Here is a 24,551-nt window from a genome sequence, read left to right on the forward strand (position 1 = left end):
TTTTTGATTCTAGCCATCCCAGTGGGTACGAAGATACTGTGGTTTTGACTTGCCTTTCCCTGATGACTAATGATGTCAAGCATTTTTCAAGTGCTTATTGGCCATTTGTATATCTTCTTTGGAACAGTGTCTATTCAGATCTCTTGCTCATTTTTAAACTGGGTTGTCTCTTTATTATTGAGTTGTAAGAGATTTTTATATAGTCTGGATATGTCCCCTTTTGATTTACATAAAAAATATGACTTGCAAATATTTTCTCTCATTCTTTTCACTTTCTTGATGATGTCGTTTGCAGCAATAAAGTTTTAACTTTCATAAAGCCAAATTTATCTATTTTTCTCTCTTGTTAGTGCTTTTGGGGTAATATCTAAGAAACCATCGCCTAATGGAAGTCACAAAGATTTACACCTATGTTTTCTTCGAAGAGTTTTATAGTTTACCTCTTACATCTAGGTCCTTGATGTATTTTGAGTTGATTTTTGTATACAGTGTGAAGTAGGGACCCAACTTTGTTCTTTCACACGAGGCTATCCAGTTGTCCCACCACCATTTGTTGAAAGACCATTCTTTCCTCATTGAATGGTCTGGGCACCCTTGTCAAAAATTAATTGACCGTAAATGTGAGGGTTCATTTCTGGATTATCAATTTTAGACTATAAATAAATCAACATTTCATTGATCTGTATGTCTATGCCAGTACCACACTGTCTTAATTACTGCAGCTTTTTAGTAAGTTTCAAAATTGGGAAGTGTGAGTACTCCAACTTTGTATGTCTTTTTCAAGATTGTGTTGGATACTCTGGGTCCCTTGAATTTCCACATGAATTTTAGGATCAGCTTGTCAATTTCTACACAGAAACAACTTGAATTTTGATGGGCACTGCATTACTCACTTTGCATTCTGATAACATTTAAAAATGAATATGCTAGTTCATATCGATGTCATGAAATTTCACTGGAATAACAATGTGGTCCCAAGTTTTCATATTAAACAATTAAAAAACTTAAAAGGACATTTTTATTTTGGACATCACACATGAACACAGGGTTTCAGTTTGTTTAACGTCTTTATTCCCAACAGACGTTACAGCTTATTAGTCATAAAAATCATCAAAATCATCCGTGGACGTGTTCTGGTTTCCAGGACGTAAAGCGGCTTCAATTTCTGAGTTGCTGTCATCAGACTCACCCCAGAAGGCTGGAAGAGAGAACCAGACAGTTGTTTAACATCTCTGCATTTTGATTAGCTCAGCTTAATCAGCTGACTGGCTGATTGGAACAGTGGCCTGCAAAAGGGACACATGTGATATACCCGACCAGATACACCCGGAATGCATGTGAACGCTGCACAAACTTAGACATTTCACCGTGTGTTCCATGCATTATAATGGAAAACACTTTGCAGAGTACTTTTGTTTTTAAAGATTGACACCTGAGCTAACATCTGTTGCCCATCTTCTTTTTCTTCTTCTTCTCCCCAAAGCCCCCCAGTATGTAGTTGTATATTCTAGTTGTGAGTGCCTCTGGTTGTGCTAGGTGGGATGCCACCTCAGCGTGGCTTGGTGAGCAGTGCTAGGTCCACGCCCAGGACCCGAACCCGCGAAACTCTGGGCCACCGAGGTGGAGCGCACGAACTTAACCAATCAGCCACAAGGTCGGCCCCTACAGAATACTTTCTTTTCCCTTCTCTTGTAGCTAACTCTTCAGGATGGGGGTTTAAAATCAGGATTAACATGGAAGCAGGGTTACCTGGGGTCTTTTATTAGGCTTGATACCACTGGCCTCAGCTGCTCCCCACTTTGCCCTCCCTCTGGTCTTCAGAGAGCAGAGAGGGGCAGGGAAGACAAGGTGGAGGAACAGCAGTGAGGTTTATGCTGAGACAAGGGCTTGGGTACACATGGTTTATTTGGGAGGTGATCCTGGGAACAACATGGGGGAGGCTGGGAGAGTGACACAGGGAAGAGAAGAAGCCAACCGAGGGTGTTAATGAGCAGGGGCTGGCAGTGGACAACGAGGGCTCAGTCCTGCAGGGGGCCCTTTGGGAGACTGAAGAACTCGCCTCAAATTATCCCAAAGAAAAGTAAGGAAGTGGGGTTATTTATCCACCAACTCCCATCTCTCATTGGTTGAGGGTTGTTCTCAACCAGGGCACTGGTCAATTCCCCGGCACTTTGGGCAGCCTGTGAGAGCTGAGCATGCTCCTGGGGCCAAAGAAAGCCCTCCGGTGGAGATACACAGCTACCTGGTGTAGAAGGCCAAGGGCATGTCACTGCACTGGGCTGAGGTGACCTCCAAGGTGCCGGGGCACATTGTCTGCTACATTGACAATCTCCATGACCAGCGATATCTACATGGCATGACCTGTCAGCTCTGTGATGACTTCTTATATACAACCCCATTTAATCCTTCCAACAACCTGGTAAGATAGGTATTAATGTCAGTTTCACTGAGCAAATCAAGGCTGAGAGAGGTTAAGTAAGTGGCCACCATCAGCGTTAGTGGGTGGTCAAGCTAGGAGTTCTACCTAGGTTGTCTGACTCAAACCCATGCTCTCAATTACAACCCACTGGGAATGGGGTTTAAGGAGACAGGAGTAGAGAGAGCCCAAGCTCAGCAGCGCATATGCCACTGTGTTAGTGTGGAAGGAGGGTTAGATTCTCCCTGTGCGCTGGGTGTTGAAGGATGTATAGGAGCTCACTGCGCTGAGGAAAAGGGAAAAGCATGAGCAAAGGCAGAGAGGTACGCTGTGGTATATCTGGAAAAAGCTAATTGTGACTAGACCCAAAGAGGACAAGACTGGGAAGAACTGGGATGGGAAGTAGGGATGGGGCCAGACCACAAAGGGAGAAAGCTACAGACTCTATCCTGCAGGTAGTGGGGAGGCACTGGCAATTCTTAGCTAGGAACGGAAGGTTAAACGAGACTTGGACGCTGGTGGCCAGTGGAGGGCAGTCAGGAGTCGGGGAGGGGTTGGGCGTGAGGAGACCAGTCAGAGTCTACGGAAGAGCCCTGTCCCGTCGTGAGCAGCAGGCACTGGCGGGGCACAAGCCGTGAGCGGGACAGAGACAAGGTGGAATACACGGTGTGGGTGACCCATCAGATGTGGAGGCCAACAGCCCCTGTGAACTCGCACTCGCAAATTCAAGTGCTGAGCCCACGGCCCCTGTGCCCGCACCCCCTCAGGCAGCCCTTGGCCCGGGGACGCGCGGGCCGCCCTGTGGCCACAGGCCCGCCTCGCAGGCCAGACACGAGGGGCAGAACACAAAGCCACGCACGGCTCTTTTGGTTAAAACACACCAGGAGAATTTAGTCTTCAGTTATTTCTCTTACCTTTAGACTTGAAATTGACAGGTAGTTTCTTTTTGGTCTCACACCTGTAAAATAAAGAAATAATCTAAGTCCCGAATCTCAGTGCGCCTTTTCAGGAGCTTTTGCAATTTTAATGAATTTAAAAGTCCCCTCGAGGAGCATCATCCAAGTTTTTTATTATACTTACGTTCTTTAGGTTCATACTGAATAGTTGATGGAGATATTAAAACGGAAACTGTTACTTGTGTATGGCTTGACATTTTTATTTATTTTCTCTTGTTTTCGTCAAAGTATTCGCTTGCATTTATGTGTACAGATTATTTCACTAAAACAGACTCCGGCCTTTTAGATGGGAAGAATGCCGAGAAAACACCCAGATCCCACCGTGACCATCACTGCTCTGCTCATGGCTGGGACCCTGGTCCCCTGACGCAGGAAACCCTGTGAACTCATGTGCTCCTCTCCTTTCGGTGAAGTCTGGTTAACCCAGGGCTTAAAAATCTGCCTTATGCCATAATTTACACTTTCTTTTCAGTAAAAGAAACTCCACTAAAGTCTCATTTTCTAGGCTCAATATTCATCTATGTTCCCTTAAACTTGGTGCCGGTTTCTTTACTTGACAGGACCAACTAGAGGCCTGTGGCCATTTCTCCATGAAGAGCAGACAGCCCATGACGACCTGAAAGGGCCTGGTGCTAACTGACGATCAAGGAGGCTGCTAGGAAGGTGGGCACTGAGGATGTGAGCCTGACAGACTCCCTTACACAAAGTGCACACGTGTGAGCGAGCGGGTGCACACACACAGACTAAATGCTCCTGTGGGTCCGTCCACCATTTCCCCCCTCCCATTGATGAGGACATGGGGCTAGATGCTAGGGGGAGAGGCAGAATATAAAAATGCTAGTGCAGTGTAAAGAGAGGCTAATTTGCCAGCTGTGGTTCAATAAGAAGAACTCTGGGAGGGTGAGGCGAGAGCACCAGTGGCTGGGAGAACTGACAGCACGGGCTGGGTGATGGGTGGCTGCAGGATCCCTGAGGAAGCAAGGCGCCTCCTGGACTCTGCTTTCACAGACTGGGACCGAGGGGCAGGAGGCGGTGGGATGTGGCAGTAAGGAGTCTTTGACACAAGCAAGAGAACAGAGGCAGGTGAGCCCAGGCCAGTCCCCATGGCCTAGGCTCCTTCTCTGAGCTCCAGAAACATGTGCACTGCCCACGTGCTAACTCTACTTGGCTGCCTCCAAAGTGCCTTGCAGTCAACACGCACATCCAGGACCAAATTCATGATCCTCCCAGCATGGGCCCCTCCCCTGCCAAACCATGCCCCTCCTCCTGTCTCAGCCAGTGGCACCCTAACCCTCTAGTCCCTCCCAAGCCCCTCTCCACTCCTCTGCCCTCCCGCACCCAGTCAGCCCGCAGGTCCTGCCTAGTTCACCTCTCAGCACTTCCCCAAGTCCTCTCTCTTTCCCCACGCACTGCCACCACTGGGTCAACAAAACCAGCATCTCTTGCCTGGACCTTTCTAACAGCCCTCTCACTGGTAACACCACATCCATCTTCGCCCTACAACCCATTTTCCACTCAGCAGCAAGAGTAAGCTTTTTGAAACACAAATCTGATCACTCCACTTCCTCGCTTAAAACTCTTCAATGCTTTCCCATTGTATTTGGCAAAAGACCTCAATCCTGAACAGGGCCTGCAAGGTGGATCCCCGAGACTTCGTCGGGCCCTCCTGCTGCAGCCTTCCCATCCCCTATCCCCCTAGCCAACCACCGAGTCCTCCTCAAAGTCACTGTTTCACACCATTTGTGCGACTGGTATGTGACCTCTCCCCTCTGGACCATGTGCCCAGCGAGGGCAGCACCCATTCCTGTTTCGTTTCCCTGCGTATCCCTCTGTCTGCACTTAGTGGGTGCTCAGTGAACATGTGCGGGATGAAGTGATGAACCTCACTGAGCACAGGGCTCTGCTTAAAGGCACTTGATCGATATTTGATGATACACTATTTGATTTGCATATTTCTACTTACTATGTGACTTCAGAATCAGGTTGTTCAAGTTTCTTACCAGACATATTTTCTTTACAAGAAACATGTTTCAGAACCAAATGCATGTAGTTCACCACTGAGAAAGGTGGAAGATGCCCTTCAGGTGTCTCCAACTCCATCTCAAATCTAAGGGGCAATTATTTTTCCCGTTGGGGAATCATTCTGCAAATCAATGTGACATTGCAATTCAAGGTTGATTTAATTACACACAATTCTTAGGGTCAACATTTCTTTCTTTGGGTCATACCTAACATGTAAAACTAAGACAAGACCAATGGAGACAGTGTGAGAACTTTCTTTGGAGTGCTGGATAGAGGCAACTTGTTTAGTTACTATTGGAAATGAGAGAAAAACAAATTCACTTCTGAAAGTACAAGAAAACGCAAGAAAGAGTTAAGCTGATAGGCCATGGGATGTGGTGACCTTACTCCCTCAGATGCACTTGGAACCTGACTGCTTAATCTCCCCTGAGGGCGTGAAAGTAACCCCTGTGTGGTTGTGGCATGCAAACAGCCACGGACAATATGTAAATGACAGGTCGCGGCTGCATTACAATCAAACTTCGCTTATAGACACTGACACTGGAATTTCCATAACTTTCAGGTATCATGCAACATTATTCTTCTTTGGATTTTCTGCCCAACCATTTAAAAATGTAAAAACCAATCTTAGCCTGTGGGCTACACAGAACCAGGCAGCGGCCTGGACTTGGCCCCAGGGCCGCAGTTCACGAGCCTGCTGTCCAGCACGGCCCACACATGCTGCACCCATGTGGTCTTTCACAGCTGACTCTTGGAACCCAAGACAGCAGACTGCATTTTTTTCCCCTAGAAGTTTACAATTAGACTACTTCAAAATAAACTATTTTCAGGTAAGATACCAAAGACAACTGATTAAATTAAAATGTGACCATGTTCTGCTGGTCTCATTATAATTGGAAATGATCTCTACAGAATTTTCTAGTAGGTTTGCTAATGTTTTCCCATGGCTGTAAAGTGAACATGATGAACCACCAAGGAGATGCTCAATTATTAACATTTTGCCATCTTGGCATATCTTCCCTCTGTCTATCCATGAAGCCACCTTATTTTTTGATGCATTTCGGTAATTGTTTATAAATTGCCCTGCTCTTGATAAATTAGATTAGGACAACTCTAATTAAAGTCACTTTTGTTCTCATCTTTGCTAAATTTAAGAAGTTAAGGTCAGGGTCTTAACAGAACAGGTTATAGTCTAAGAGCAGCAGCTGGCACAGAGTGAACACCCATGTGTGTCATCACGATGATACAGTGTGCTAACGACAATAGCAGGAATTACCTGTCAGTTGCTCATTTTATATGAGCAAAAGGCTAACATAGCTAGAAACAGTCTACACAGCCCACCTGGTCAACACAATACAGGATTAGATGGCAAGGACTTCTGTAAGCATTAAGTTTTGCTTTGCAGAGTCAGCAAGAAGAGACAAAAATGGGACATGGAAGACCTACGGGTTTCTAAGAAAGCCATTATTAAAGTATAGCAGAGCATTTATGGATTATCAATTCAGTGCCTTCACTCTGCAGGTGGTGGAGCCCAGAGAGGTTGAGGGATGTGTCCCAAGACACACAGAGCCAGTGGGTGATGGGGCAGAAGTGGAACAAAACGCTCTTCCTGGCCCACTGACACTTGCACAATGCACATGTTGCACACACCTGTCTCCACAGGGCCTTGTGAGAAGTGGTCAAAAAGCAGTGCGGGGAGAACCTGGGTCAGAACGACTGGTCCCCGTTCCAGGTTTGACTACTGGTGGGAGGTGCTACTTCAGAAGCTGGGACAGTGTCAGCTCTGGGGCCAGATGGACTCTACTCCTAATGCCCAATTCTGCTCACTGCGCGGCCCTGGGGTTCCCTACTTCTCTGAGCACCTGTTTTCTTGTCTGTGAAATGGGGTAGTAATGCCTTCCTTAAGTGTCTGTAAAGCTCAGGGACAATCCTGCGTGAGAGCCGGTGGCCAGCAGGCTGCAGGAAGAGCTGCTCAACCGTCACGGCCTTGGGATGGACAGAGGTACGTGCTTGGTTTTGTGATCTGCAGTCGTGGGTTCTCAGCAGAGGTAATGAGTCCTCAGGCGCAGAGCGACAAAGAAAGGTAAGGTTTGGGGACAGACTGAGAAGAAACAGGCCTGAGCCACAGGAAGTTTTCCCCTGGAGGAGCCTGGTGGTGGGAGCACTGGGGATGGGGCAGAGACAGGAAACTGCCTCCAGGCCTTCTACAGGCGGGCGGGTGGAGCATCTAATCTGCAATGGCTTGTTCACACCTTCATTCACTCATTCATGTACTTACTTAGTGAATACTAGACAGGAGACACGATGCATCAGGCTCTGTGCTGGGGCTGCAGCAACAGACAGACTCCATCTCTGCCCTGGGGGTCTCACGCTCCAGTGTGGGAGACAGACACCAAAAGAACAACTGTGACATAAGCCAAAAAGGGCAACTGTGGAGTGGGCTGAGAATTGACGGCAGCTGATTGGGAGGTAACATTCGAGGGCCCCAAGAGCCCACCAGTCCTCGACAAGTTCAGGGCCAGGAGCCAGATGCCCTTTCAGCAGCAGACAGGATGGATGTCAGGTAAGCACCCCAACAAGGCACTCTGCAAGTGCACTCCCCCGGGTCCTGCTCCCTGAAAACTGACAATGCAGAGTGCATGAGCAGAGAGGATGGAATCAAAGTGGACCACGAGAGTCTCCCTTTGAAAACCTGTGTGCGCACGTGTCCCTCCCTCCCCTGAACACTCGTGCAGATAACTTTATGGACTGCGTGAGTACCTGCAGGTCAGGTGCATGATGCCGTATAGAGGTGAGGGCAGGTGTGCAAGTGACTTTTATAAAGAAAAACGCTTGCATGAATGGTGGCGCCACACACAGATGCGCATTCACTCCAAGTCCAACGGTTACTGAGCATTGTGACTGAGAAAAGCCCCCAATACCAGTGAGGAGCTCACAGCGGGGGGAGTGTACCTGTATATGGCTTCTACCCCTGTGCTACGATGATGGCAGAAACAGCCACAGGGCCGCAGGAAGGGGATCTTGTGTGGCCAGATCTTCTGCTGGAAACTTTTAGAAGGTTAAGAGTTAAGCCTTGAAAATCTAGTAGGCATCAGCCAGATGACAGAGAGGGGCAGAGGCATTCCAGCAAAAGAGCAGAAATGAAAGCCAGGGCCCATGAAGTGGCACACTGTAAGGGCATGACCTGTGGCTGTCGAGCGGGCAGGGGAGGTGAGGGAGCAGGCGGGGAGGTGCTGCTGTGCAGGCCACGCCAAGCTTGAGGGCGCATGGGCAACAGGGGCCCTTGAGAGACTCACAGCGGCGAGTGTGAAACAACTGAGCTGGGGCGTCAGACATTCATCTTAGCCCTGCAGGGAGAAACAATTTGGAGAACAGCCGATCTGTGGCATGTCCTAATGTTAGTAACACATTAACTTTCAGCCTCAAGGTCAGTATCATTTTTTTTTAAGAAAAAAATATTCACAGCCCATACACAAACTACCCAAGTTATTGTGACTCTGAGGCCATGTCAGTCGAATTTGGCACTGAGATTCTGAGCATCCTGCCAAGTGCAGTCTATGGTGTAGTGGACAATGGGGAAGGGCTCCCAGCGGGAAGTGTCCTTCCAGTTCTAGGGTCTTATTATAAGCCTGAAAAATAACTAACTTTTGAGAAGATGTGGTCTCCAGACTTTGAATTCCATATTTTTCAATGATTTGAATGTCTCAGACAACATATTTGGCTAGAATTTTTCCTCAAAACAGACACATATTTCTGAAAAATAGAAGGTAGAATATAATTCAGAAAGAAAAAAAAAACCCAGAGATGCCCACAAATCTCTGTAAATACTAATTTTACATTTTAGAGGCAGACCAAAGTCTGAGACGGTTTTAATTTGACAAAGTCTGAGCGCCCCCTGATGGTTAAACGAGGGCCCTGCAGCAGATGCCATTTTTTTAGCTGCCTGGGGTCAACTTGTTAACTCCCTCCTTTCAGCTAATCATGCAAGTAATTGTTCTTTCATGCTCTGCAGAAAAAATAAAGTATGCGGGCTTATGATGAGAAACGTGGAATATTTAGGAAGTTGTTAATTCAGTAGAATTTAAGGAGAATGAAGATGTGCTAAGCCAGAGACTGAGACGGGTGTTTTTACATGAGAACCTACAGGACTTCCAGGAAACCCTCATTTTTATTTCACTGGACTATTGGTTCCTTATGATCTTCTTATTATCCTAGGGGAAAATGGCACAGTGACCAGGCCAGAAGAAAGAGACCACGGCCCCCAGCAGAGCATCAGCTGCAGCCTGGCGCCCTCCGCTGGCCACTCCTGCGGCTGCAGGGCTAGCATAGAATGCCACCCAGGGCGGCCCTGCCAGGGTGCGGTGGCTGGGTGACTTCTGCCACCTTTCCCCCAGGCAACTATGTTGCAAGCACACATCCTTTTCTTTTGGTAAAACGTTATCTCGATCCAACCAGTAAACTGAAGTTACACGGCAGGCTGTTAAAATATACTCTCCGTTGAATAAACGGATCCAGGAGAGTGAAAACCGCTTCCTGGGGAAGGTAAAGCGAGACAATGTTTGCACAGGAGAGGAAGCTCTGGCATGCACCCCTGAACAAAAGGGAACAAGTGGTCTTTACTCAGAGAACGGCTTCCTATTAGGATTCACTCCTTCGTACATTATGCCTTTCATCCCCACTCAACCACAAAATGATTTTGCTGAAGCAAATACAATGGTAGAAAAAGATTTACACTGAAAGAATCTTTAATAATAAACTGTTGCCGATCTGCCTACTTGCCCGTGATTTATAATACAATAAACATCGGATTCTATTACGGCTCATGCACTGAAGCTGCTGCTCTGAAAAACGGAATATGAAAGCGCCCAGACCCCACCACCATCACAATGAAATGAGCATGTATAAATGTGCTAAGAGTATCTCTTTGCATCTTTTATAGCTTGTGTGTATTAATCTGTAACGCTTATTAAGAAAGTCATTGCTATGCAAAGCAGCACCCAATCCCTTTCTCTGGCTTTTCAACAGAGTGCACTGTTTAGCCAATAGGACGGACCCTCCGGCTCTCATTCTGCATTCATCACAGGCAACATTTGCACAATGTATCTCTCAAAGGCGGCTGAAAAGAAGGCCTTAATACTCATGTAAACAACTGCAAACCAATTACTTAATGAATCAGGCCCACACATAATGAGGTGCAGACAAAGAGCTATAAATGCATTTTTGCGCCCAAGCCGCTGCTTTAAAGTAAAATCCCTCAGCTGTAGTTTGGGCTTAACTAGCACATCATAATTATTGTCTCTAGGACATCAGAGGAAGCCATTTTTTTTTTTAGGTCCAACAAGGTCTCTTTTTTTTTTTTTGAGGTTGCTCATCAGCTCACTGACAAAATAGAGCAAAGAAGAATTTTTAAAAGTGCTACAGCAGCACTGTACTGTTATGTTTATTCTCAAGTACTGGGTTTCGAGACCACTTGTAAAGGCAATAAAGCACAAGGAGTGACTGCACTAAGTGGGATCCTTAAATGTAAGCCTCTAAGAAATTTCAGTGAATCCAGGCACAAACAGCAAAAGCGGGGCTCTCCAAAGCCCGGGGGGGCGCATTAAGACCACCAAACCCAGCGCAAGACCCAGACGGCGGCACCCCGCGCGCCAAGCCCTCGCACGCCGTCCAGGCCTTCCCTCACTGCATCTGATCAAGTATCTATACAACCAAGGGTTCCTAGAAGACCTGTCTTTTTTTTCTTAAAGGGGGTGATAAGATTACTTGTAGTTTATTTAGGAAATTAATTTCATGCAGAAACAGTAATAACAAAAGGCCCCTGCCTCAAATTGAAAGGGCAAAAAAGTTCGATTTTAGCTGTAGATGCAAGGCATGAAACAATTCGGCTGAGAAAATATTCTCCAGAATCAGCTGCCTTCTGAATGTATTTAAAAATTGCCCAAAGAATATAAATAAATAAAAGTTTAAGAAGAATTGGGTCTTTTAATGCCTCTAAAATATAATGGAAACACTTCTAACAATCTTTAAAAACTAAAGCGGTGTAGTATTAAGCCAAATGGTAACATTAAGCCTTGAAAACTTTATTGTAGAATTTATTGTCTTTTAAAATTTCTTTCAAAAGACCTAGAATTTGAATTTATAGCATAATCATAAAAATATAATACTGTGACACTTTTCCTGTCATAATTCATTATTTCTCACTTCCTTCAAAAAACATAAAAATCCAGGTATTAAAATAATAATTTCTGATAATTAAATGTCCCTAAAATTGAACTTATCAGGTTTCTAAAAGCAAGAATTTAATTTCAGAAAATCAATCTTATTTTAATGTATTCTAGGTCCTAAAAATATTGTAATATTTTTCAAAATATAAATGAAAATAGGATTTTTTTTCACTTAAAAAATACTACGTTCCTGGATCAAATCATTTTATCTTATGTGACATTAGAAATGTAGAGTTCCTGTTTTAAAATCTCTTCGGGGCAAGCAGTTAATTCACATGTGACGCAGTCGTCTAAAGGACAGCTTTTTCCTGAGAAACGCTATTACAAAAGGAGACTTGTGCTGTTTGACAAGAGATTTAGCCAAAGCAAAAAGGGAGGCGTTTCAGCAGGCGATCGCTTCTATTCCCATCTATAAATTCTTCCCAGGTGACTCAGTGCCACTGCCTGATCAGAATCTTATGTTGATGACAAATCTCGCATACAACTCACTTATCGTTGCTTGAAAAACTTACAAGAAGTGCTACTGTTTAACAAATGTGAAAAAAAATAAATTTTGTCCTTTAGGAAAATAAGGAAGAAAGTACAGAGAAAAGGAAAGAATAATCTAGCCCATCACTTGGTAAGAAAGAGGAATACAAAAACAAATATCCAGCAATTGCTAGTATATATATTGGCCATCTCAGAAAGAAGAAACAGGCCACTTTATTTCTTTTAAGGCCTCATGTTTTCTCTCTGCCCTTTTCCAACACCCTCCATTGTGTGGTCTCTAAGCAGCCCTACTGCGAGCAGCTGTAGACGCTAATTTGTGGTTCACTGAGGTGTCAACTGAGTCTTAAACCAAGGAAACAACAGCTGCAAAACAATACTTGGCTCTGGTGCAAATATTTTCAAAGGTAGACTAAAGTTTCAACTGTTATTTTAGATAAACAAAATCCCAAACCATAACCTTCCATCAAGTCACAAAACAAAGTAATATGCAGTGGAGTTTAATTCATCACACAGTGACATTTCTCATCTTGTCGCCGCTATTCAGAAAGGCTTTCACGACTTTACCTTGACAAACGACTTCCTTCGCTAGATGAAAAACTAGCTTCCGAGGCGATTTTGTTAGTTGTCTTTGTCTTGAATGTACTGCTGCCAATATTCAGACCTGTGAGAAGCACAAACGTGGAGAGCGTCAGCCACCACGCAGCATCAAATGAAAAAGCGGCCTCACAATAACTCCAGTGAAGCAGACAGAGGAAGATGCTGCTCGAGCCGCGGAAGGCAAGGCAGTTTCTGAAGCAAGGAACATGTTGATAGAATTCTGAAAGGAAGTGGAGGGTTTTCCTGTGATACCTAAACAGCAGCCACAAAAAGTAAAAAATAAAATCATTCAAAGAGCTCTATTCTAAACGGCCAAGAGACACAGCGAGCACATGGGTCTCTCCTACAGCACCACGTGCTGGAGAACTCACAGTGTTCTAACACACGGGCAGCAAGGGGTCACCAGGACAGTGGGTGCTGGAACCAGGTCTCAGAAATGACTGGCACCCCTGGACGACAGTTACCCACCCCACCCACCCTTAAGCTCTCTGCCAAATCCTCTTTTTCCATCTTCCAGGAGAGAATGAAGCTCCACGGAAAGCCATCACGGCCACTCTTTAACCAGCCTGGAAAAGGCTGATGGGGAAAATGCACAATCCACCTCTTCTCTGGAGCCAGGAGAACCGGACTGCCCCCACGATGCTCTCAGCTTGCAGGGTAACCCCTGACCTCTGCCCCCTGGGGGACTTCAGCCTTGGATGTTTCTGCTGCCAAGTCTCATTCTTAACTGGCAGTCACCTGAGATCACGCATGGAGAGTGCATGGGCATGTCTGCAAAAGGCATTTGCTGAGTTTCCATCCTGTAACCTGCCTGCCTTCCTGTAATCTCTGCAGCAAAGCTATTGTCTTAACCCTGTGTCCATGCTCAGCCCGAAGAGGGTCTCCACGTGCTTAACAGGACAAGGCCTTTGCAGATGTGGAAATGAAGGTGCAAGGTGGCAGTGGCTTTCCTTTGTGACAGGTCCAGAGACAGAGACATCTGACGCAGAAAGTAACGGAAACATGCACTGCTTCATCAATAGTGAGATTTGGGGTGGCTCCTATGTTCAGAGTTCACCCACCACTACCTGTAACGGCACTAGCACAGGGTGCATGGCTTCCCTTTCCCTCGGCCCTCCCAGCCCGCCTCCTGCTTCTCCTCGGAGCTCAGAGAAGTCTCCAGGATCAGAGTGCGAGGGAGAGTGCAAAGTATCATGTGATCACAAGTAAACTAAATACCAGAGGCTGTATCTGACACCGGGGAAGGACTTCTATGATCCCAATGCAGGAAAACGTGGAGTCTTGCAAAGCACATAGTGTAAGTTAGAGTGTGGAGCGAGCGAACGGAATCTAGGGGTGCTTGATTATACAACCTATAAAGTATCACTTACGAATAAATTAATAAATACATTAATAATTAGTATACTAATAGTACCAGCATTTTTGAAACACATCCAAGGGACTACAACTTATGTCAAATTTACTCATTTTTTGAACCTGTCCAATTAACTATCCAAAACATATTTACCACACACAGATTTACGGAGTCACCTTCCAAACACGTGTGTCATGTGTGCTAACTGGCTGTAATGCTCTGAGGGAGGTGCTGCTCTCTTGGTCCCTCCTTTGCAAAATGAAGGGGTTGGATAAATACTTTCTAAGATCTCTCCGGATTCTAATTTTGTGACTCAAATGTGAAGAAGGTGATGAAAAGCAAACAGTTAAGGGTTCACAAGAGCTGCATCTTTCCAAACAATGAAGCCCTCCATTGGGGCAGAGGCCCCATCTTACACCTCAACAAACCACCAGGTCTCATGTTGACGAAGTTCAGATAACACCCTCCGCCCCTGCAGCCAGCTCTCCCTGAGGGCCGCTCTCTAACAGGCACTGTGCTGGGCATTTCACCTACAGTGGCTCACTGAATCCTCAAAATAACCAAAATAACAGGATTTTGCAGCAACAGATTCTAACACTAATATTATCTAGGAAATAGGTCTCTAAAGACAGACAGCTAAGTATGATGCACCGTATGTCCCTCGCAAAAAACATCTGTCTGATGTAGACACCTTTGAGACAATTGGGAAATCTGGATATGGACTGGGAATTATGTGACATTAAGAAATCGCTGTTCATTCTGATAGGTGAAATTATGGCATGGTGGTTTACGAAAAAATAAAGTCATTCAAGTGTACTTCCTCTGTATTAATCCATTTACTTTCACAAAGAAAGTTGAAATGACATACTAAAAAAGAGGTGTAATAAAATAAGAACCACTGAAAATAATAAAAATGCAACAAAGTATAAGAAAATTACAATTAAAACAAAAATCCTAGATTGAAGAAACTACAATTAAGCTTAAAATTTAGCTTTACTGGGATTTACAGTCTTTTCATTTAAAAAACCCAAAGTTTCCCAATGTCCTGGTAAGGGAAAACAGCCCGGGATGATGCTCCCCATTGGTGATTAAGAAACTGGAAGATGTGGGAAAAGAAGGCATTTGGGGTGTCTCCTGCGGTACTTAGCGACAAGTTACTACCATGACATGCCAGGTAGAATCCAAGGCCCGTAAGGACATCGCCACGCCAGGGATGGCACATATCCAGGAGGGGAGACTCTTCCCAACTCTTGGTTGTTAAGGATGGAAAAAGAACTGGCTTATTCTAACCCAGTGACAGTGTGTTACAAAGCACCAGGCACCTTCAAAGAATGACCACGCTTTCCTGAACACAGCACTAGCCACTGCCTTGGGTCTCCGAGACACTGGCTGTGAGTGCTAAATCAGCTTGCTTACCTGACAGTCGGGATGCAGAAGCATCCGCCTTTTGGAACCTGTCTTCAGTTTGATTCGTATTGTCCTGAAGGGTAGACTGCTTCAGTAACTGGTACGCTTTTGTTTCTATAGATTAAAAAAATGGCACAGGTAACTGGATATCCACATGCAAAAGAATGAAGCTGGACCCTTACCTTATACCATATACAAAATCCAATCACAAAGGGTTAAAGACTCAAACGTAAGACCTAAAACTATTAAGTTCCCAGAAGAAAATAGAGAAGAAAAGCTTGAGGACACTGGATTTGGCAACAATTTCTTGGATATGACCCCAAAAGCACAGTCAACAAAATAAAAACCAGACAAATAGGACCATCTGAAACTTAAAAACTTTTGCGTGTCAAAGGAAACAATCTTACCAGACTAAAAAGGCAACTTACACAATGGGAGAAAATAATTGAAATCATATATTTGAAGAGGGGTTAATATCCAGAATATATAGGGAACTTCTACAACTTGACGACAACAAACAAATAACCCGATTAAAAAATGGGCAAGGACTTGAATAGACATTTCTCCATATACAAACGGCCAATAAGAACATGAAAAGATGCTCAAAATCACTAATCACTAGGGAAATGTGAATCAAAACCACAATGAGATATCACCTCGCACCCATCAAGATGGCCATTATCAAAAGAACAGAAAATCAGCATTGTGGAGGACGTGGAGAAAGTGGAACTCTTGTGCACTGTTAGTGGGAGTGTAAAATGATGCAGCTATACGGAAATCAGTATGGAGCTTCCTCAACAAATTAAAAATAGAACTACCATATGATCCCACACTCCACTCTGGGTATATATCCAAAAGAACTAAAAACAGGATCTCAAAGAGTTATTGGCACACCCTTGTTCATCACTGCATTATTCACAATAGCCAAGAGGTGGAAGCAACCCAAATGTCCATCAATAGTTGAATGGATAAACAAAATGTGACATATACATGCAATGGAATATCATGCAGCCTTAAAAAAAGAAGGAAATTCGTCACATACTACAGCATGGATGAACCCTGAGGACACTACGCTATGAGAAATAAGCCAGTCACAAGAAGCCAAATACTGTATGATTCCACTCAAATGAAGTACTGAAAGTAGGCAAAATCATAGGATCAGAAAGTGGAAAGGCGGGTAGTCAGGGCTGCGGAGAAGGGGAGGGAGTTTCAGTGTTTAGTGGGTACAGAGTTTCAGCATTGCAAGATGACAGACCTCTGGAGCTCTGCTGCACAACAACGTGAATGTCCTTAACACTACTGAACCGTACGCTTACAACGCTTAAGACGGTAAATTTAAAGTTACGTATTTTTTACCACAATTAAAAAAAAAAAAGCAGAGTAACCAGATATCCCAATTTGTCCATGACAATGCAGGTTTAAGCCTCTTGTCTGAGCATGATAATTAACAAGATAGTCTTTTGTTATCAAAAGTTTCCTAATTTAGACAATAAATTATATGGTCACGCTACTTAAGAGACATATGAACAAAAGGCAATGCAACGGCACAGTTGGGTTACTCATCAAAGAAAACCAACTGACAGGCCAGCTCTGGTGGCCTAGTGGTTGAGTTTGGTGCACTCCGCTTCGGCCGGGCATACCTAATTCGTCTCTCAGTGGCCATCCTCTGGCAGCGGCTCACATACAAAAAGAGGAAGATTGGCAACAGATGTTAGCTCAGGGCGAATCTTACTCAGCAAGAAAAACAAAAAAAGCAAACAAACCAAAAAACCAACTGAATAAATATTTGAACACTGATTGAATATTTGATGGTATTGCTAAATTATTATTAATTGTTTTAGGTGTGAAAAAAATACACAGAAATACTGAATTTTCTACTACCTAGAGACAAGTTTTTAAAATTCTTCCTATGATGTTAACACTTTTCAAATGCATGTAAATTACTTTTTTGAATTGTCTCTTTTTATTTGTTTTGTTTTGATTTTGTTTTTGCTGAGGAAGATTGGTCCTGAGCTAACATCTGTTGCCAATCTTCCTCTATTTTGTATGTGAGCCACAGGCACAGTATGGCCACTGAGAGACAAGGGGTGTGGGTGCGCACCTGGGAACTGAACCAGGGCCGCCAAAGCAGAGCACGCCAAACTCGACCACTAGGCCATGGGTCTGGCCCCGTCCCTCTTTAGATACTCTGAAAACAAACAAACAAAAAACAATTTAGTTGAACCCAGATTTTAAGACTTGAAGTCAAGTTGTATGAGCTTATTTGAAGTGGCCAAATTCCAGTCATTATTTTGAGAGGATCTGTGGATAGGTTCAACTCCTAGTAAAATGGTTTCTCTGCATTCCAGGCCACGCAGCAGCTGCTACAGGACCGAATCAGAAGAGACAGCACTGACTTCTTTGGTTGGTCAGCTGGTCACCCTGGAGCACTCCCTGCCCGAGCGCTCAGGCTCTCACATTTGAGCGTGGGCTCTCTGGGCTGAGTGAGGGGAAGGACAGTCCGGAAGGGGAGTAGTAGCAGGATGAGCTCAGAGACCCACCGCTGAGAAAATCTAAACAAGGCTTATCGTGGGGACAGAGAAGAGCTTTTGCAGGGAGCAAAGCCAGGTGCCCCAGAGGGGGCAGCCTGGGCCTCGCACGGATCCACAGGACGCCCTTACCCTGCAGGGCTTCTAATAATGTCTGCTGTAAGTTAAAGTGGGGAAGACTGTTGGGAAAAACAAAACCGGAGAGATACAACCTTCCCCATTACCTCAAGTCTCAAGGATACCTGGATGAAACAGAGCATGGAGAAATAGAGTTTTAGCATAGATATAACAAAATAGCATCCGTGTCCACATCTTCAACGTGGCCACAAATAAAAGGGCTCCTGCTGTCAGCACCAGAGGCTGGCAATCGGCTGCACTCCTGCTTTTGCTGGCTCAGTTTAAGAACTTAACCACAAGCCCCTTATTACTGGATTAAAACTACCATCATGCTGAAGAATAAAAATGTAACTTATCTTGCCCTACTGAGAACCAATCAAGATAAAAATGAGTATTTAAAATGAGCATGATATTTTGAAATATTAAATGCTATATAGTTAAAATTTGTATAAATCAGGGGCTCTTTATTTATTTTTTTTCCTTCTTCTCCCCAAAGGCCCCCGGTACAGTTGTATATTCTAGTTGTAGGTCTTTCTAGTTGTGGTATGTGGGATGCCACCTCAGCATGGCCTGATGAGCCGCGCTAGGTCCGTGAGCAGGACCCAAACTGGTGAAACCCTGGGCCGCTGAAGTGTAGTGCACAAACTTAACCACTCGGCCACGGGGCTGGCCCTAGATCAGGAACTATTAACTCTGAAAATAAATCCTAAGGCAACACTTTTTCTTGTTTTTTTTTTTAAGGATTGGCCCTGATCTGTTGCCAATCTTCCTCTTCTTTTTTTTTCTTTCTCCCCAAAGCCCCCCAGTACATAGTTGTATATTCTAGCTGTAGGTCCTTCTAGTTCTGCTATGTGGGATGCCACCTCAGCATGGCCTGATGAGTGGTCCCATGTCCATGTCCAGGATCCCAGTCAGTGAAACCCTGGGCTGCTGAAGCTGAGTGCATGAACCCAACCACTTGGCCACAGGGCTGGCCCCAGGGCAACACTTTTTAACATTGCTGGATTGTGATGTTAGTTTGGTGCAGTGGAACTAGTATTTTGACAAATTTAATAAAGAAAACATGAGACATAATGCATGCAGAAGGGGAAAGTACTGTTTTGCATAACTTCTGTGTGTGTGTTGGGTACTGGCCTGGAACAGAAAGTGTTTCTTGCTACAGACTAGTCCCACTGTCCTAGGATGGGATCATAATACTCTCCAATTAATCCTACCATCCATATTACTTCAGATTTGTGGTAAGGTACTTTTGGGAGAGGAGAAATATTAATAAAATCAAACACAGAGGGTCTGAATTCTAAAAGGTAAGGAATCACTGTAAAAGAGGTGAAAATGTTGTGTTTTGTTTTTATTTTATAAAAGTTTTTCAGCTTTTAGGATGTAAGTCCAGATCATAATAACTACATGGTATTTCTGCATTCAATTAAACTTACTTGCTCAAGGAAAAGAGAGTAAAGATGAAAATTAAAAACAAAACAGAAAAAAGAAGAAAAGAAAAAAGAGTAGTTTCTTGGTAAACAGAGGCTGCTGGCGGCTGGCAGCTGGGGCTGGGGCTTCCTCTCGTCTACTGCCGTCAGGTAAACCATCCGACTCCACTGAGCCGGCTCTCCTGCTTCTCAGAAACCAGGGGAACAGGGGCCTTTTACATTCAGGAGAGGATTTTTGTGAAAAATATCCAGCTAGTAGTTGTATGTTAATTTAACATTTGGGGGGATTAAATATCGTCTAAGTACAGGACAATATGGATATTATTACTGGTCTGAGTGTAGCAGGGGAGAAATGCGAAGCGAATTCACTCTTAGCAGCAAGGGACCATTTACTACTCTGGAAAAGACAGGCCATTTCCATGCTCCACACACTTTCCATTCTGGTTTCTTTCCCTTCCTTCCTCTGCTTCTGTTTTTTAATTGAGGTATAGTCGACATATATGAGTTTCAGGTGTGCAACATAATGATTCAATATTTGTACACACTGTGAAATGCTCACCACAATAAGTCTAGTTGGCGTCCATCACCACACATAGTTACAAATTGTTTCTCCTTGTGATGAGGACTTTTAGGATCTACCCTTCTCTTCCTTCTTGAAGGACTTGGACTCCGTAACCGGCCTTTCCCTTCAAGGCTGCCCTGGGTCCGCTTTCAACTGTACAAACAGTTTTGGAGGGCTTTGCTCGTCTCTCCTGTCCCATTCTACTGGAGCCCACCTGCCTTCCCAGCCATGGCTCCTACCGGGATTTGATCTCAAACCTTCTGTGGACCTTCTTTAAGCAGAGTCAACGAAGCCCACCCAGACAATTTTTATCACGGGTGTAGCCACCCTGACCTGAGTAATAGAGGGTTGGCAAAACCAAGAGGACTACTGGGCATATGGCCCGCCCATCCCTGACACAGACTTCCTCAAGTGGAAGCAAAAAAGGCAAAAAATAAGTGGAAAAGGTAAAAGGATAAATGCATTCACTTGGAGGAATAAACACTAACTGAGGCAGGACTAGGACACCAGACCAGCCGGAGGGGTCAGGCAGGTGGCAGGTACTGCTGAGTAACAAACAGGAGGCTGTGCCGGGGAGAAGATGCTCAGAGATGGGAGTCCGTCTCCCCTGGGATGCATCACACAGCCTTAGTCCCCCATTTCAGTGAGAAGAGCTGCACAAAACATTTGAAGGACTTGGAAACAACCCAAAAAGGAAAAACAAAATGAGGGTTTGGTTAAAAAAATAATCAGGAGAGGCTAAAGGTGACACAGCCTGCGTAGACACAAGGGAAGCAGGGCTCAAGAGCAGGTATTACACATGGAGCGGACAGGGTGGGGCTGCAAACGCAGATGCTCTGGGCCAAGCAGGTACCACAGATAAGTGAGTCAGGCCCCGTGGGAGCAGTGGAGGGGCAAGCCCTGGAGCAGGCTGGAGAGCAGGAGCCTGTCCAGGGGGGAAAGCTGTTCCCTGGCTACAGCCAATTGCTGCCAGGTGGGAAAGTGGGCCTATCTGGCCAGACTTCTGCCTTTAAAAAAAATAAAACAAAACAATGCACAGGCCAAATAGAACATACGTGCAACCTCAAAGCTAGGTGGTGCTGAGCAATTTTTTCTGTGTTCAGTAAAAGTGGCACAAGAACATGTACAGAAAAACTTCAGCTAAGGGATATAAGCTAGGTGTTGGGAAAAGCTTTCTTAGTTTAGAGAGTCCAGAGACCCAGGAACACATTATCAAGTGGGGCTGCAACAGCCATATGGAGATTTTTAAGTAGCTGTTTGCATTTTATATAAACAATTTTATAGTCTATTTTATAAAGCAGGTTTCAGACTCTTTGGAGGCAAGATATACAGGGGCCGGCCTGGTGGCACAGTGGTTAAGAGCGTGCGTTCCGCTGTGGCAGCCTGGGGTTCACCAGTTCAAACTCCGGGTGTGGACATGGCACCCACATATAAAGCAGAGGAAGATAGGCATGGATGTTAGCTCAGGGCCAGTCTTCCTCAGCAAAAAGAAGACTGGCAGCAATTAGCTCAGGGCTAATCTTCCTCAAAAAAAGAGTATACCTTTTGCTAGGGGTACTCAAACAATTCAGACATCCTCCTGGAACAGCCTAGAAGAGCTGGCCAGGATACCAACTTCATAAAACTACACGGCAAAGCTGTGGACGTGAGGTTTGGGGTAACTCAGGCCCAGGCTGTTCTGGAAGGAGGAAGGATGACGAAGAATCAAGCAGTGAAAAGCTGCGCTGCGTTGCTCTGCAAATTCATAGTTACGAAATGCATAAACGAACAGAAAAAGGAGGAAAAGGAACAGGCCTAGAGACTCAAGCCAGCCTGCTCCAGACAAGGTCAGGACGAGGTTCCTCCAGTTCCAAGAAGACTTGAGGCTCCTCTACTCTAAGTCAACCCTAAGTCTGCAAATTTGAGCCCAGGTGGCGCCTCAGGCTTCACTTTCCAGCCTGTGACTTACAACTCCAGGGAAACACTTCGTCTCACTAGTAACGTCAAACTCTCAGACAATTATTGAGTAGTGCATATAATTAGATAAAACAAATATTTCTAAAGAATACAATTATTTTCAATTAGAATGTTCTGGTGCACACAGAAACAAATATACATGCATGCTCAAGCTTTCAGTTCTGGATCTCTCAGTCAAGCATCTAGTATATACTGAAATCTGTGTCAAGATTTAATTTAAAAAGTAGAAAATACTGCAACTTAAAACATAAATAAAGGAGTCCAGGGTGCTAGAATCCCTCCTTGGCTATTAAATCCAGGCTGATGACACGACGAGATAAATATATTTTTCTCTACGTTGTTACATAGGTCAGCCGAACCCAATCATCTATCTTCCCGCAAAGTCAGAATCATTGAGATTGTTTTTGTTTTCTTTTTGATATGCATTTCGTGTCTAGAAAATGGAAACAGCTAGAGAAAGAAAGTGAAAACATGCTGAATAAAGGGAGGTAGGAGAGAGATGATGTTGAGGAGGGGAGGGAAAAAAAGCCTCAACTTCTTATCTTTTATTCTCTTTTTTATGCAAATGTACACCTGCTAAAATACTTCTAAATCTACAAATAAAAAGGAAAAGAAAATATCTGATGAAAAAGTGCTTTTAACAACCCATTACAAGAGCCAGAGGAAGGCGGGAGCACTGGTCTCTAAGGGGCATCTCGAGGCAGAGGACCTGCCTGTGGCTGTCGCAGAAATCCCTAATGAAAAAAGAGGAGTTGGGCTGGAAAAGGAGTGACAAAGGGAGACGCAAACACCACCACCAGGACAGCTAGGAAAATAACCTTGAACCGACAAAGAACTGTGCATCTCTGAGTAAGGAAGGGTAACTACTATTCCTATACCAAGTATGCTGAAATTTAAAAATTAAATTTGAAAAGTATTTTCTGTCCACTGAGTGTCCAGTGCTGTTGCTTTTCACGTATTTCTATACTCATGCAAATTTTTTCCACACTACTAGATGTGTTGCTGATGCAGCAAACCTAGTCCTTTTGTAAAATAAAAGAAAAATTGCCAGATATATTTCTAAAATTAATTATAAAGATAAATATTATCACTTAAAATCCAGAAATCATTTGCCCAGTAATCTGCTCAAATGAAAACAAGAAAATATTAGGATATAGATTGCCTTCACAATTCTGAAAGTACAGAAAACTCATCTACATTTAGAATTTTTTTCAAAGGCCACAAGTCTATGAGAACGTGCGATACAGAGGCTGGCTCCAGAACCAGAATCGCTGTCCACGTCCAGACTTTCTGCAGTGAACTCCACTCCCCCAGCAGCCGTGCGCCTGTGAGTATAGTGCCAAGGCTTCTCTGTGCTCTCACGGAGAGGGCAGTGCACAGAGAAGAGAAACTCCTAATTCCTACGAGTTGCCTGGAACTGCTTCAGAAAATACATATTTACATCACATTCTTAATTTCTGTGCAGCAATTCAACAATACACCTGGAAGTAAATGCCAGGCCTGTAACTGACCTTTAATGAATGTTCTAAAACTGCACTGAAACAGTGTTGCTGGGAGTTATAACCACAGTGCCTGCCACTTCACACGGTTTAATGATGGGAAGAGAATTCTCAACTCTCAAAGTCATGCAATCTTCTACTTTTCAAAGATTGAGTAATCTTGATCAGGAATCTATATTTTACAGGTATAATTAAATATTTTTAAAAACAATATTTTTAGCAATTTACATTCAAAGATTTACATAATGAGAAGAAATCATAAATAAAGACGATAATATCAATATTATCATTAGCATCATACGGAGCAGGGTCAGGAATAATCAACGTATAAGATGAACTAGATGCCAGAAATGTAAAATATGAAGAAATCCCTCTTCAGCCCCTGTAGTGGGTTGAATAGAGTCTCCCCCAAAGCTCATGTGCACCCGGAATCTCAGAACGTGACCTAATTTGGAAATAGGTCCTTTGCAGATGTAATTACCTAAGGATCTCAAGAGGAAATTATCCTAGATTTATGGTGGGCCCTAAATCCAATGACTGGTGTCCTGCCAGCAAGAGGAGCGGACACAGAGACACAGGAAAGAAGGGGATGTGAAGGTGGAGGCAGAGACTGAAGTTGTGTTGCCACAAACGAGAACCAGCAGAAGCTGCAGCAGGCAAGGAAGAACTCTCCCCTAGGGCCTCCAGAGGGAGCACAGCCTGCTGACACTTTGATCTCAGACTTCTCGCATCCAGAACTGTGAGAGAATATGTTTCTGTTGGTTGAAGTTTGTGGCACTTTGTTCCAGCAGCACTAGGAAAATAATATACTCCCTTATCCCCGATTCTATTAAAATATCTAAAGCCCAACCTCCTCTCTCCCCACTTGAGTCTCTTGTATGAAATGAAGGTGTTTCATAACATGACCTACAAAGGCTCTTTCAGCTTTGGACCCCCTGCTCCATGGTTCTCAAACCTGGCGAGACACCTGGGTGTGTCATAAAAGACTGATGCCTGG

At 44.4% G+C, this 24,551-nt stretch overlaps 1 protein-coding gene across 3 annotated transcripts in view; it reads right to left on the minus strand.

The window, feature by feature from the left end:
• Positions 1–1,006: 1,006 nt before the first annotated feature.
• The window catches only part of KIZ (kizuna centrosomal protein), a 120,492-nt gene continuing 96,947 nt past the window's right edge, over positions 1,007–24,551 (minus strand). For 2 of the 3 annotated variants that reach the window (XM_070485493.1, XM_070485494.1), the window contains exons 10-13: positions 15,475–15,579; positions 12,672–12,768; positions 3,331–3,374; positions 1,012–1,198 (exon numbers count right to left, since the gene is read on the minus strand). In XM_070485493.1, the coding sequence (XP_070341594.1) occupies positions 1,095–1,198; positions 3,331–3,374; positions 12,672–12,768; positions 15,475–15,579 (350 nt within the window). In that variant the 3' untranslated portion in view covers positions 1,012–1,094. Of the gene's footprint in view, positions 1,199–3,330; positions 3,375–12,671; positions 12,769–15,474; positions 15,580–24,551 lie in introns of all 3 variants that reach the window. The other variant, XM_014855708.3, reaches the window with a different exon arrangement.

The sequence above is a fragment of the Equus asinus genome, chromosome 15 (assembly GCF_041296235.1).
Source record: "Equus asinus isolate D_3611 breed Donkey chromosome 15, EquAss-T2T_v2, whole genome shotgun sequence".
NCBI classification, from domain to species: domain Eukaryota; kingdom Metazoa; phylum Chordata; class Mammalia; order Perissodactyla; family Equidae; genus Equus; species Equus asinus.